At 43.7% G+C, this 12,696-nt stretch overlaps 1 protein-coding gene across 2 annotated transcripts in view; it reads right to left on the minus strand.

Annotated features, from left to right (window-relative positions):
* The window catches only part of LOC118373281 (transcriptional repressor NF-X1-like), a 30,380-nt gene extending 18,775 nt beyond the window's left edge, over positions 1–11,605 (minus strand). Inside the window, exons 1-6 of one of the 2 annotated variants that reach the window (XM_052505464.1) lie at positions 11,500–11,605; positions 11,321–11,414; positions 4,003–5,034; positions 3,616–3,777; positions 620–697; positions 284–389 (exon numbers count right to left, since the gene is read on the minus strand). In XM_052505464.1, the coding sequence (XP_052361424.1) occupies positions 284–389; positions 620–697; positions 3,616–3,777; positions 4,003–5,034; positions 11,321–11,342 (1,400 nt within the window). In that variant the 5' untranslated portion in view covers positions 11,343–11,414; positions 11,500–11,605. Of the gene's footprint in view, positions 1–283; positions 390–619; positions 698–3,615; positions 3,778–4,002; positions 5,035–11,320 lie in introns of both variants that reach the window. The other variant, XM_052505465.1, reaches the window with a different exon arrangement.
* Between the last annotated feature and the right edge of the window lie 1,091 nt (positions 11,606–12,696).

The raw sequence follows: 12,696 nt of genomic DNA on the forward strand, positions 1-12,696 counted from the left end.
AGTAATGGTAGAACCATGCTGCTAACAAATATATGCGCTCTAGTACACTCAGAAACAACGGTAGAGCAAAGCCTAGTCATTACAACTATTTATCTGGGTGATTTGTTTTCTAGGCACTGGTGCACCCAAGCAAAAATATTTAGGAGCATATGCAACCAAAATTGTGTCCAGGGCTGGAAAGTGCAACAACCACAGGGGACACAATCAAGACAACCACAGGATGTTGTAGAACAGCAGATTGTTATGTGGTGGTGGGTTATGCATGTGTTGGGTTGTGGCTCACATGTTACAGGGGTGCTTGCAGTCTGCTCCGCTCCTCTTCTTCCCACACATGTCCCCACAGCTGTGTGGGATCTCACTACGCTGGAACTCTGGGTTGGTCGCTTTGCCTGTCAATCATGGCAGAATAATTAAACAGTACAGGGAACTAACTCCAGAAATCAGGACAAGGACATTGATTCCTACTACTTGTTTATGTGACCTTTACTTTACCAGGTTAGTGTCATTGAGATTAATAATTAGCTCTAATACACAAAGCATCTCAAAGAGAGCGAAAGACTAGGGGTGCACGACAGGGGTAGGAATAATGGCTAAAATTGGCTATTAGCGAATCCCTTACCACAGAAGCACTTGTAGACGTTCGGGGGTTGGAAGACAACATTCTGACAGGCCGGACACCGCCACCCATCATTTGTTTCTGCAAGTGAGAGCAAAGTTTGCATATCACATAGACCAATTTACAAAGCACTTCATCAGCTAAATGGTGAGTCACAATATATCTTAGGTTGTACTCTAAGTTGTAAAGGACCTCCGCCACCACAGTCTGTTCACACACTGCTATCATCTATCCTGGCAGCCCCCCCGCACCTCTCTGATTCAGAGGGGTTGGGTTAAATGCGGAAGACACATATCAGTTGAACGTATTCAGTTGTACAACTAACTAGGTATCCCCCTTCCCTTTCCTGGGGCAGCAGGTAGCCTAGTGGTTAGATGGTTGGACTAGTAACTGAAAAGGTTGAAAGAACAAATCCCCAAGTTGACAAGGTAAAAATCTGTCTTTCTGCCCCTGAACAAGGCAGTTAACCCACTGTTCCTAGGCCGTCATTGAAAATAAGAATTGGTTCTTAACTGACTTGCCTAGTTAAATAAAAGGTCAAATTAAAAATAAATTAAATGTTATTTGTCACATGCGCCAAATACCAAAGGGGTAGTAGACCTTAGTGAAATGCTTACTTACAAGCTCTTAAACAGCAACGCAGTTAAGAAAAAAAAAAAAGGTGTTTGATCTTATGAGTAAATACTATATTAAAAAAAAAAAAAAAATTTAAACTACTAATTTGATGGTTGCAGCAATCAATTAGACCATTAACAATCACTCATATTAGCAAATGTATTTCATTTGAAGCTTCACATTTCTCTGGTAAAGGCTACTTATCATAATGAACGTTCTCAGCAAAATGCCTGCGATAAGTGATCGTGTTGAGAACTTTCGGTTTATCGTCCAAGCTCCACGAGACTGAAAAACAGCTTCCATCTCCAGGCCATCAGACCGTTGAACAGCCATCACTAGACAGCTAACAGTCCGGTACTCTGCCCTGAACCTTGAGATTAATTCCCCATGTATTTAGAGTCGTTGAACGCTGGTCACATTCTGTTTTATATACTTTTGTTTACTCATCATGCATGTATACTGTATTCTCAACATAGCTCATCCTAATATACCGACTGCTGTACATACCATCTTCCTTCCAAATGATATACTGTCTAAACACACCATGTTTTTATATTCTGGATTCTGACACGTGCTCACACTAATATCTACTCTTTATTGGTAATTGGACTTGTTCTGTGATTTCTTGTTTCGATTTTGTATTATTTGCAAGACATTCTACTGCACTGTTGGCACTACTAATATAAGCATTTTGCTGCACCTGTTAGAATGCCTGCAAATCAGTGTAACCGACCAGTAAACGTTTATTAGATTTCTAGATCTCTGCACATTAGCTGACACTGCATGTCACCAAGGGAGTACTCCAAGGCTTGATCCTATGCCCCACACTCTTCTCAATTTTCAGAAACAACATAACTCAGGCAGTAAGAAGCTCTCTCATCCATTTATCTGCAGATGATAGTCTTATACACAGCTGGCCCCTCCCCTAATTTTGTGTAAATTCTCAATAACAAAGCTTTCTTAGTGTCCAACAAGCTTTCTCTACCCTTAACCTAGTTCTGAACACCTCCAAAACAAAGGTCATGTGGTTTAGTAAGAAGAATGCCCCTCTCCCCACATGTGTGATTACTACATCTGAGGGTTTAGAGCTTGACCTAGTCACATTATACAAGTACTTGGGAGTAGGTCTAGACAGTACACTGTCCTTCGCTCAGCAAATATCAAAGCCACAGGCTAAGGTTAAATCTAGACTTGGTTTCCTCTACTGTAATCACTCCTCTTTCACCCCAGCTGCCAAACTAACCCCGATTCAGATGACCGACCCACCCATGCTAGATCACGGAGACGATCGGCAGGAAAGGGTGCTCTTTAGCAGTTCTTTCCTATTCAGCCATCACACTTGCCACCAATGCTCATTATAGGACACATCACTGCACTATATACACTCCTCTGTAAACTGGTCATCTATGTATACGCTCGCAAGACCCACTAGTTGATGCTTATTTATAAAACCCTCTAAAGCATCACTCCCCCTATCTGAGATACCTACTGCAGCCCTCATCCTCCACATACAACACCTGTTCTGCCAGTCACATTCTGTTAAAGGTCCCCAAAGCGCACACATCCCTGGGTCGCTCCTCTTTTCAGTTTTCTGCAGCAAGCGACTGGAACGAGCTGCAACAAACACTCAAACTGGACAGTTTTATCTCCATTCAAAGACTCAATCATGGACACTCTTTGCATGATGTATTGTTGTCTCTACCTTCTTGCCCTTTGTGCTGTTGTCTGTGCCCAATAATGTTTGTACCATGTTTCGTGCTGCTACCATGCTGTTGTCATGCTTTGCTACCATGCAGTGTTGTCATATGTTTTTTTATTTAACTAGGTAAATCAGTAAAGAATATATATATTTTTTTACAATGACGGCCTACTCCGGCCAAACCCCAACCCGAACAGCGCTGGGCCAATTGTGCGCCGCCCTACGGGACTCCCAATCACAGCCGGTTGTGATACAGCCTGGAATCGAACCAGGTTCTGTAGTGACGCCGCTAGCACAGATGTCGTGCCTTAGACCACTGCGTCACCCATGCTGTGTCGTCTTCGTTCTCTCTTTATGTAGTGTTGTGTCGTCCTATATTTTTAATCCCCCGTCCCCGCAGGAGGCCTTCTTGTAGGCCGTCACTGTAAATAAGAATTTGTTCTTAATCGACTTGCCTAGTTAATTTTTGTAATATCTTAAATATTTCAAATAAATGTAAGGTCACTGGGGCCACATTTTTGCTACAGTGATATTGTAGCATCATCAATGTACAGCAGTACCATCTGTCGAGCAGAATTTGCATTCCTGTATTGTCTGTGTGGGGGAAGCATTGTGCCCATCTATGGAAGACTATTGTGTTGAAAGTCATGAATAAATGAAGAGCTGGAGGGACTGTTAGGCCTACCGTCTGCCTGGGAGGCTGGGGAGCGGGCCCACTTCTTGATGCAGTTGAGATGGAAGACGTGGAAGCAGCTGTGGCAGCTCCAGACTGGAGCCATGACTCTGATCACCTCACAGCACACCATGCACTCATACTTCTCCTCAGACAGCTGCTCGATCAGGCAACCTGGACAGATATGGAGGAGAGAGACAAGACCAAAAGAATGACATCTTCTCAAATGGATCCTATTGGACCAGGACCCATAGTAGTGCACTATGTAGGGAATAGGGTGCCATTTGGAACACACAACTAACATAACTACTTTCAGAACAAACTCATTCACATTTTCTTTAGTTTTTTTTTATTTTACTGTGGGACTTTTTGAAAAACCGTGAAACTTCGCCCTCTCACCTGTCTGAGTCTCCTTACTCTTGTTGGGCACGTTGTCCCACCTCTTCTGTCCAGGCCTGTGGTCTGAGTTGAGTGTTCTCCTCTGGCCTCTGTCCTGTAGGGGGGTGCGTCTCGCCTGGCCTCTCCCCTGACTCCTCCAGCTGGGCTCCTCTTCAGTGCCAGAGCCCAGTTTATCACGATGGCTAGAGGGGATGTCTCTGGCTCCCCTCTCATGGTTCTTCTCCTGGGGATATTCTTTGATAGGCCCCTGGCGTCGCTTGGGCTCAGGGAATTTCTGTTGAGCGTCGACGTGGGGGTTCCATTCTTCGGGTCTCCGTCCTTTCCGGATTCTGGCCCCCATTTCTGATGGTGGGGTTTCTTCTCTGGGCTCAGCAGGGTCCCAGCCTCCTCCTCCTGTAGCGTGGCTGTCGTGGTTCTCCTGCTTTTCCAGAGAGTGAGGAGGTCCTTTCGCACTCCTCGCACCTCTCTCTTCTCTTCGCGGCTCCTTGCTGAACCGTCTGGGTTTTTCAGGGCGGGTGTCCTGGTGGTCTTCGTGGGCAGGCCCCACCTCTACACTCCGGCCGCCAGGGTCTCCTCGACGCCAGCTAGGCCCGTCTATGGGGGGTGTTCCAGGCCTGTAACCACCACCACCACCACCACCACCCAGTCCATGGTGACCCCTAGGTAAGCCAGGGGGGCCCGTGTCAACCCCAGGCCTGTTCCACCTTGGAGGCTGGCCCCTTGAGCCCCGGCCCCCTCCCCCACCACCTCCGTTAGCCCCTCTTCCCCCTCCTCTTCCTCGACCCCTTGATACATCCTCTTGGTGGTAGGGAGGAGGATGGAAATGTACAGGGACCGTTGAATTGTCATGGACATGAGATTGTTTGACCCCATGGTGAAAATGGCCTTGCTGCTGTTGCTGCGGTGCTGGGCCGTAATTATTCGAACCACTCCAGTTACGGTTGTGGCCCTCTCTGTTCCGACCCCTCCTGGATTGCTGCTGGTTACATTTCTGTCGTGCTGAAGTCTCATCTGGATTCAAATCCAGAGAGTCTATGCATAAAAAAGAAGGAAAAAAAGCCTACTTGTTAGTGAGTGGCTTGGCATGAAAGTTGTGAAGCCGCATCATAACTACAGTGTAGACGCAGGCAAGACAGGCTTGACAAGTGACTCCAAAGACAAGACATTCAACAATGTTGACTTGGGAGTCACGTGCCAAGGCTATGACAGCTCTGAGTATGACAGATATTCTCTTCAGGACGGCCTGGACTTTGACAAGAGAGCACGTCATCTAGCTAAGTTGGCCTCAACTATCATTACAGAGAATTAAGCAACAACGTTGGCTATTTGTTTGGGGCAAAAAGTATTTAGTCAGCCACAATTGGGTTCTCTCAAAAAGGATGAGAGGCCTGTAATTTTCATCATAGGTACACTTCAACTATGACAGACAAAATGACGGAAAAAAATCCAGAAAATCACATTGTAGGATTTTTAATGAATATATTTGCAAATTATAGTGTAAAATAAGTATTTGGTCACCTACAAACAAGCAAGATTTCTGGCTCTCACAGACCTGTAACTTCTTCTTTAAGAGGCTCCTCTGTCCTCCACTCGTTACCTGTATTAATGGCACCTGTTTGAACTTCTTATCAGTATAAAAGACACCTGTCCACAACCTCAAACAGTCACATTCCAAAACTCCACTATGGCCAAGACCAAAGAGCTGTCAAAGGACACCAGAAACAAAATTGTAGACCTGCACCAGGCTGGGAAGACTGAATCTGCAATAGGTAAGCAGCTTGGTTTGAAGAAATCAACAGTGAGAGTAATTTATTAGGAAATAGAAGACCACTGATAATCTCCCTCGATCTGGGGCTCCACGCATGATCTCACCCCGTGGGGTCAAAATGATCACAAGAACAGTGAGCAAAAATCCCAGAACCACACGGGGGGACCTAGTGAATGACCTGCAGAGAGCTGGGACCAAAGTAACAAAGCCTACCATCAGTAACACCCTACGCCGCCAGGGACTCAAATCCTGCAGTGCTAGACGTGTCCCCCTGCTTAAGTACAGTACATGTCCAGGCCCATCTGAAATTTGCTAGAGAGCATTTGGATGATCCAGAAGAAGATTGGGAGAATGTCATTTGGTCAGATGAAACCAAAATATAACTTTTTGGTAAAAACTCAACTCGTCGTGTTTGGAGGACAAAGAATGCTGAGTTGCATCTAAAGAACACCATACCTACTGTGAAGCATGGGGGTGGAAACATCATGCTTTGGGGCTGTTTTTCTGCAAAGGGACCAGGACAACTGATCCATGTAAAGGAAAGAAGGAATGGGGCCATGTATAGTGAGATTTCGAGTGAAAACCTCCTTCCATCAGCAAGGGCATTGAAGATGAAACGTGGCTGGGTCTTTCAGCATGACAATGATCCCAAACACACCGCCCGGGCAACGAAGGAGTGGCTTCGTAAGAAGCATTTCAAGGTCCTGGAGTGGCCTAGCCAGTCTCCAGATCTCAAACCCATAGAAAATCTTTGGAGGGAGTTGAAAGTCTGTGTTGCCCAGCAACAGCCCCAAAATATCACTGCTCTAGAGGAGATCTCCATGGAGGAATGGGCCAAAATACCAGCAACAGTGTGTGAAAACCTTGTGAAGACTTACAGAAAACATTTCACCTCTGTCATTGCCAACAAAGGGTATATAACAAATTATTCAGATAAACTTCTGTTATTGACCAAATACTTATTTTCCACCATAATTTGCAAATAAATTCATTAAAAATCCTACACAATGTGATTCTGTATTTATTTATTTTATTCCATTTTGTCTGTCATAGTTGAAATGTACCTATGATGAAAATTACAGGCCTCTCATCTTTGGGAGAACTTGCACAATTGGTGGCTGACTAAATACTTTTTTGCCCCACTGTATTATTATTTATAGGAACTCTATATCTGAATTCTGGGCACAAGCTACCTAAACATTTTATCTACCCCGTCAAGAGGGGGCGAAAGGCTAGGGCCATTTATAGATGCTAAATAGAGTGTGCAAAGCTGTAATCAAGGCAAAGGGTGGCTTCTTTGAAGAATCTCAAATATATTTTGATTAACACTTTTTTCATTACTACATGATTCCATGTGTTATTTAATAGTTTTGATGTCTTCACTATTATTCTACAATGTAGAAAATAGTAAAAAGAAAAGAAAAACCCTGGAATGAGTAGGTGTCCAACATTTGACTGGTACTGTAAGTGGACGCACATGGCATTTCGGAAAACATTTTATAAAATAAAAAGACTTTACACTGAGTTTACAAAACATTAGGAACACCTGCTCTTTCCATGACAGACTGACCAGGTGAAAGCTATGATCCCTTTATTGATGCCACCTGTTAAATCCACTTCAATCAGTGTATATGAAGGGGAGGAGACAAGTTAAATAAGGATTTTTAAGGCTTGAGACAATTGAGATGGATTGTGTATGTGTGCCATTCAGAGGGTGAATGGGCAAGACAAAATACTTAAGTGCCTTTGAACAGGGTATGATAGTAGGTGCCAGGGTTTGTGACAAGGACTACAACGCTGCTCAACCACCTTCCTGTGTATCAAGAACGGTCCACCACCCAAAGAACATCCAGCCAACTTGACGACTGTGGGAAGCATGAGTCAATATGGGCCAGCATCCCTGTCAAACACTTTCAACACCTTGTTGAGTCCATGCCCCAATGAATTGAGGCTGAGGGCAAAAGGGAGGGGTGCACCTCAATATTTCGAAGGTGTTCTAATGTTTTGTACACTCAGTGTATATCGGAGTTGTGGCTGTTGTCATAGAGAAAGATTAAGGACTTATCATGGATATAATCCGTTTTAGCATGTACAATTCCACTGAGGGCTTCCACCACTTTAAAGTAGTCAACTAGGTGGGGATTCCTACGAGTTGGGAGTAATCAATCAGCCAATGAAGACCATGTACTACTTTAAAATGGAGTTCATTGGCACAGCCCACACTACAATGGTGGAGATGAGTCCTATCTAGCTCTATGGCCTGTTGTTCACACACACATCTGCCCTCTCATTGGCTCGAAATGGTCCAATAGACAATCCTTGTTATAGCTGAGAATCCTTGGGATAAGGAAGAATGCCTTGTTAAAGGTATACTCAGCGAAATGACATTGCCACGAGCATCACCGGAGATATTGGGATGAGCGCGATTCAAGACTTCGCTCACACACTGTAAATGCACAGGTTCACAGCGTTGTAGCCAGCGCACCGAAACAGTGGAGAAGTTGAGCCACGCACTTCAATGCTCTTAGTTGTTGAAATTGACCCACTATTCGGTTTACTTTCTTCATCCATGTCATGTCACTGAGTCTACCTTTAATGCCTTGGGATCTCAAGGGCTAGAAGGGATTCAGGTTGTCAAATTAATTTTTTTATGTTATTTCGCATTTTAGCTAACCATAATTCTAAATGTTTTCCTAACCTTAACCAAATTCTCCTAACCTGCTACAAAAAGTCAAATCTGACAAACACTTCATCCCATCTAGTCAAAACCATATCAAGGGCCTGCCGGCATTGCAAGTGAGTCACTGGGCTTGTTTCAGTGGTACGGCTGAAGCAACCAACTGCAGACAAAAGTCGAAGAGTGAAGTCGGGGGACGTGCATCTGCGACAGCTGAAAGTCTGACACGGATTTGGTTTTCCAACAGCAAGGCTCAGTGCAGCATGGCAGTGTGCCATTGTTTATAAAAGTTTGTTATGTCGAAATAAACATGTCTCCAACCCCCATATCACACACTAAAAATAGGCTGTGTGTGTAGATTGTACCAAGGACAGTACCGTATGACGGTAAGCAGAAAGTGCTTCCACAATAGAAGTCCCCGATCACACGAGTAGGCAATGTCATGGCAATGTTGGCTCGCTAAACTTCTGCATAGAAACACGTGATCTGGTCTAACGGTCATCTCGCGCATGTGCCTGCCGTCAAATCAAAGGCATTCCTTCGATATAAAGTAGTGACAGACGAGTAGTGTATCTGAAGTGGAGGCAGTACAGAGCTTAGCATGTTTCTCGAGGAGGCTAAAATTAGATTTGGGCTTGGAAAAGTTTAATATTTTCAGAAAGTGTCAGGTAATTAGTTAAGGGAGGAGAATCAGGGAAAGAGGGGAGGTTGAATACTGAGGGAGGCAGAGGATGGGTTTGAATCTGTTGGAGCTAGCAATAACAAGTGAGAGGGTATGTCGAGGAGGGTTGATGTCAAGTTCAAACAGAGTGAGCCGGACTCCAGTTTGAGTTCTGGAGGTGAAATGGAAGGGGTAGAAGGTGTTGTGAAGAGCTCAGAGCCCAAGCAATGCATTGATGGACAGTTATAATAAGACACATTTGGTCCAGAGGGAGTGAGATTTTTTGAAGAGGGTGGAACCAGGCCTTTTGGCTGATCCATAGTTGTTTTCAGGTTGGGTGGAAAAGTTGGTGGGTGCTGTTGTGTCGGTGAAGGTAACCCGATGTGCACTTATGTTTGTTTGTGTTTCTTCAGATCAGAGGGAGCAGGCGCTCCATGCGACGCAACCTGGGCCAAGATCTGTTTCTCGCTTTGCTCATTAGGAACAGGGCACCATTGAAAGGAGTGATTTCTTTGGTAGCATTAAGGAGCAGTTGGAAGATTCCTGGTGTCTGTGACACCTGTTGTTTGGTGCGATGCAGACCCGGTGGTGAGCATTGTGAAACAGAGAAGCCCCTGTTAGTCCTTTTGAGTCAGTCTTAACCCGACAAGGTCATGTTAGGATGTATCAGTTAACCTGTTAGAGCATTTGTGGCGAATGCGCTGTTTCAGGTTAAACGTTTATGGTCATGTCGCAACTGTGTGTAGGAGGGAGATTCCAAGATGTGGGAAGTGGGCATGGGTAGTTTCGGTGGATAAAGTTGTGTGCCTCAACTTTAGGGAAGTCCATGTTGCTGGGGATCGGAAGTGTATGGTGCGAGAGAGGCAGGTTGAGGTGGCTAGGGTCAGAGTAGTGCAGAATGTGCTGAATGCTAAAACAGTGAATAAAGTAGAGGATAGGTCAAGGGTGAGATTCTGAGAGGATCCTTGTGAATAGTAGATCTGTGCCAGCATAGAGAGATACGTCAATGAATGATATGCTTCAGTAAGGTTTGCTTCTTAGTGTTCATAGCAATGTTTATCAACTGTACTGCAGAAATGGAAAGTAAATCACAGAAAAATAGATGTTGTCAGCTGCATAAAAGTACTTGGGGGTACAAGATGACTTCAGAAGAGTTACATGGTGTTTTGAGTGGTAGTGTCCCATCCTCTCAAGCTGTTGGCCTGGGGTAGGATCAGATAGGGTTAAAGTACTGTAATAAGGAGGTGGGTTTTAATGAGTATAGTGTTAGTTGGCACGGTAATTAAAAAAAATATATATATGTTTCACATTTCTATCACAAAGTGTAATGGATCTATACTATAGTTCAGTTGTGGTAGTAATGTAACATATTGGATGCAAACTGCCATTAAACCTCACCTGAATATATGGTTTTTAACAAAAATGAAAAAGTGTCAGATTGTCACTGAGGTTGGAGTAATAATATGTTCAACTACTTCAGAGGTTGTGTCTTCACATTTCGACAAAATTAACTACTATGGAGGAATTTAACTTCTCAAACCCTGGCCTTGCCTGCTTGGTCTGTTTCGCAAGCGTTCCGGAAGTATCGCGATGTTGCGTCTTTGGGCTTAGAATTCTATCAATTGGGGAGAAGAGACTCATATCATATTAATTTGTATTCATTTGTACACTGTATACATCAATCTCGGAAAAGTTGCTTCCAGTTTCATACATGTCTTAAGGTCCCGTTCGCCTGGGTCAAACAAAAACACTAATTAGACCTTTGATCACATGGTTGTAAAGTTCATGCAGTCGACTTGTAGGACAGTTGTTATCCCCATAATGCAACACACCAAAAGGAGACTTTGCAGAACTGACCCGCTTGAACGGAGTGAGCCCCCTTAGCACAAAGCAGAGGTTTATGTTTGAGGAATACAGTATGTCAACCTAACTTACGTTTCCACTGAAACTCCGCTCTTGCGTCTTTCTACGCCTGCTATGTTGGGTTACTGAGTGAGTGAGAGATGTGACACTGCCAGCTAGCTTGCTAACGTTAGCTGAGTGCAATTTGGCAGCTCAACACAAACCCTGTAATTTCACTTTGAATTTCCATTTGCTATGATTGGGCTAAAGAGCATGAGATATACTTAAATGATTATCCACTCTCGTTAAAACTGAAGTGAGCAATCTAGTTAGCTAGACAGTTAGCTAACTGCTAGCTAAACTACTTTACCTGTGACTGAGCCCTCAGCCATTCAATCACACAGTTGGCAGTCGTTCACGTTCTTCTCCCAAGCGAAGTTTGAGGCTAAGATTTTTTAAAGCAGCTGTTGGGAGATTAACAACCAGAGATTAAATGCCACTTTGTATTTATTATTCCCCCAAAAATAATAACATGTCTCCCCTCCTTACATGATTGATTGCGGTATAAACGAACGGTTGTGTGAAACACGAGCTCTGACGATTCTTCCTGCAAAGGAGTTTGAAGTTATGAAACTTTATTGAGACTCACCCGCAGGACGGTTAGCCTTCTGTTCGGAATAACCACAAGGGGACAGACCCGTCCCTGTCCACAGACAGTGTCAATAGATACCATTGACTTTAGAATGAAATATAACTGGACTGGACTAAAATAAATTAAATATAATAGAACTGAACTTAAATAAATAGAATATAACTGAACGTAGACTCTGTGAATTACTTTGCCAAGAGCAGAACCGCAGATATTGAGATGAGCGAGATAAAAGGCAGCGCACCAAAACAGCGGGGAATTTGAGGCTCATGCTTCAACGCTTTTAGTTGTTGCGGAAATTGACCCACTTTGCTGTTTACTTTCTGCACCTATGTCATGTTGCTAAGTCTACCTTTAACTCAAGTAGAATAGTATAGCATAGAATGATCTACTGTCCTCCATGCTAGGTTCAAAATATACCCTTCTTCAACCGAGCCTCAATGGAGGAAATTCTTCCCACAGTATTGTACAGACAAAGGATCCCACAATATTGTACAGACAAAGGATCACACCCCTAGGCCTACACATCCATCACAGCCATAGTGTCTAAGCGAGGCCAGACAGACAGTCATGGAAGGAATCAGGGTCGACAGAGGCTATGATGGATGTTTTGTGGACTTGGATCACTGGGCTGTTGATTTAAAAAGATTTCAGAGATAATGCAACTCTGCAAAAGGTTAACTCTCTGAGATGATATGCCGGGGTATAAATTCATAAAGAGCTCGGTCAAATGCAGTCTATGCTTAATTTTCAGTCAAGACTTTTCGGATAATGATTTGTTATCATGTTAACCTCTCATCATTGTCTTTATATACAGTACCAGTCAAAAGTCTGGACACATCTACTCATTCAAGGGTTTTTCATTATTTATACTATTTTCTACATTGTAGAATAATAGTGAAGACATCATAACTATGAAATAACACATTGGAAATCATGTAGTAACCAAAAAAGTGTTAAACAAATCAAAATGTTTTAGATTTTAGATTCTTCAAAGTAGCCACCCTTTGCCTTGATGACAGCTTCGCACACTCTTGGCATTCTCTCAACCAGCTTCACCTGGAATGCTTTTCCAACAGTCTTGAAGGAGTTCACAA

Source organism: Oncorhynchus keta, chromosome 4, assembly GCF_023373465.1.
Source record: "Oncorhynchus keta strain PuntledgeMale-10-30-2019 chromosome 4, Oket_V2, whole genome shotgun sequence".
Classification (NCBI taxonomy): Eukaryota; Metazoa; Chordata; class Actinopteri; order Salmoniformes; family Salmonidae; genus Oncorhynchus; species Oncorhynchus keta.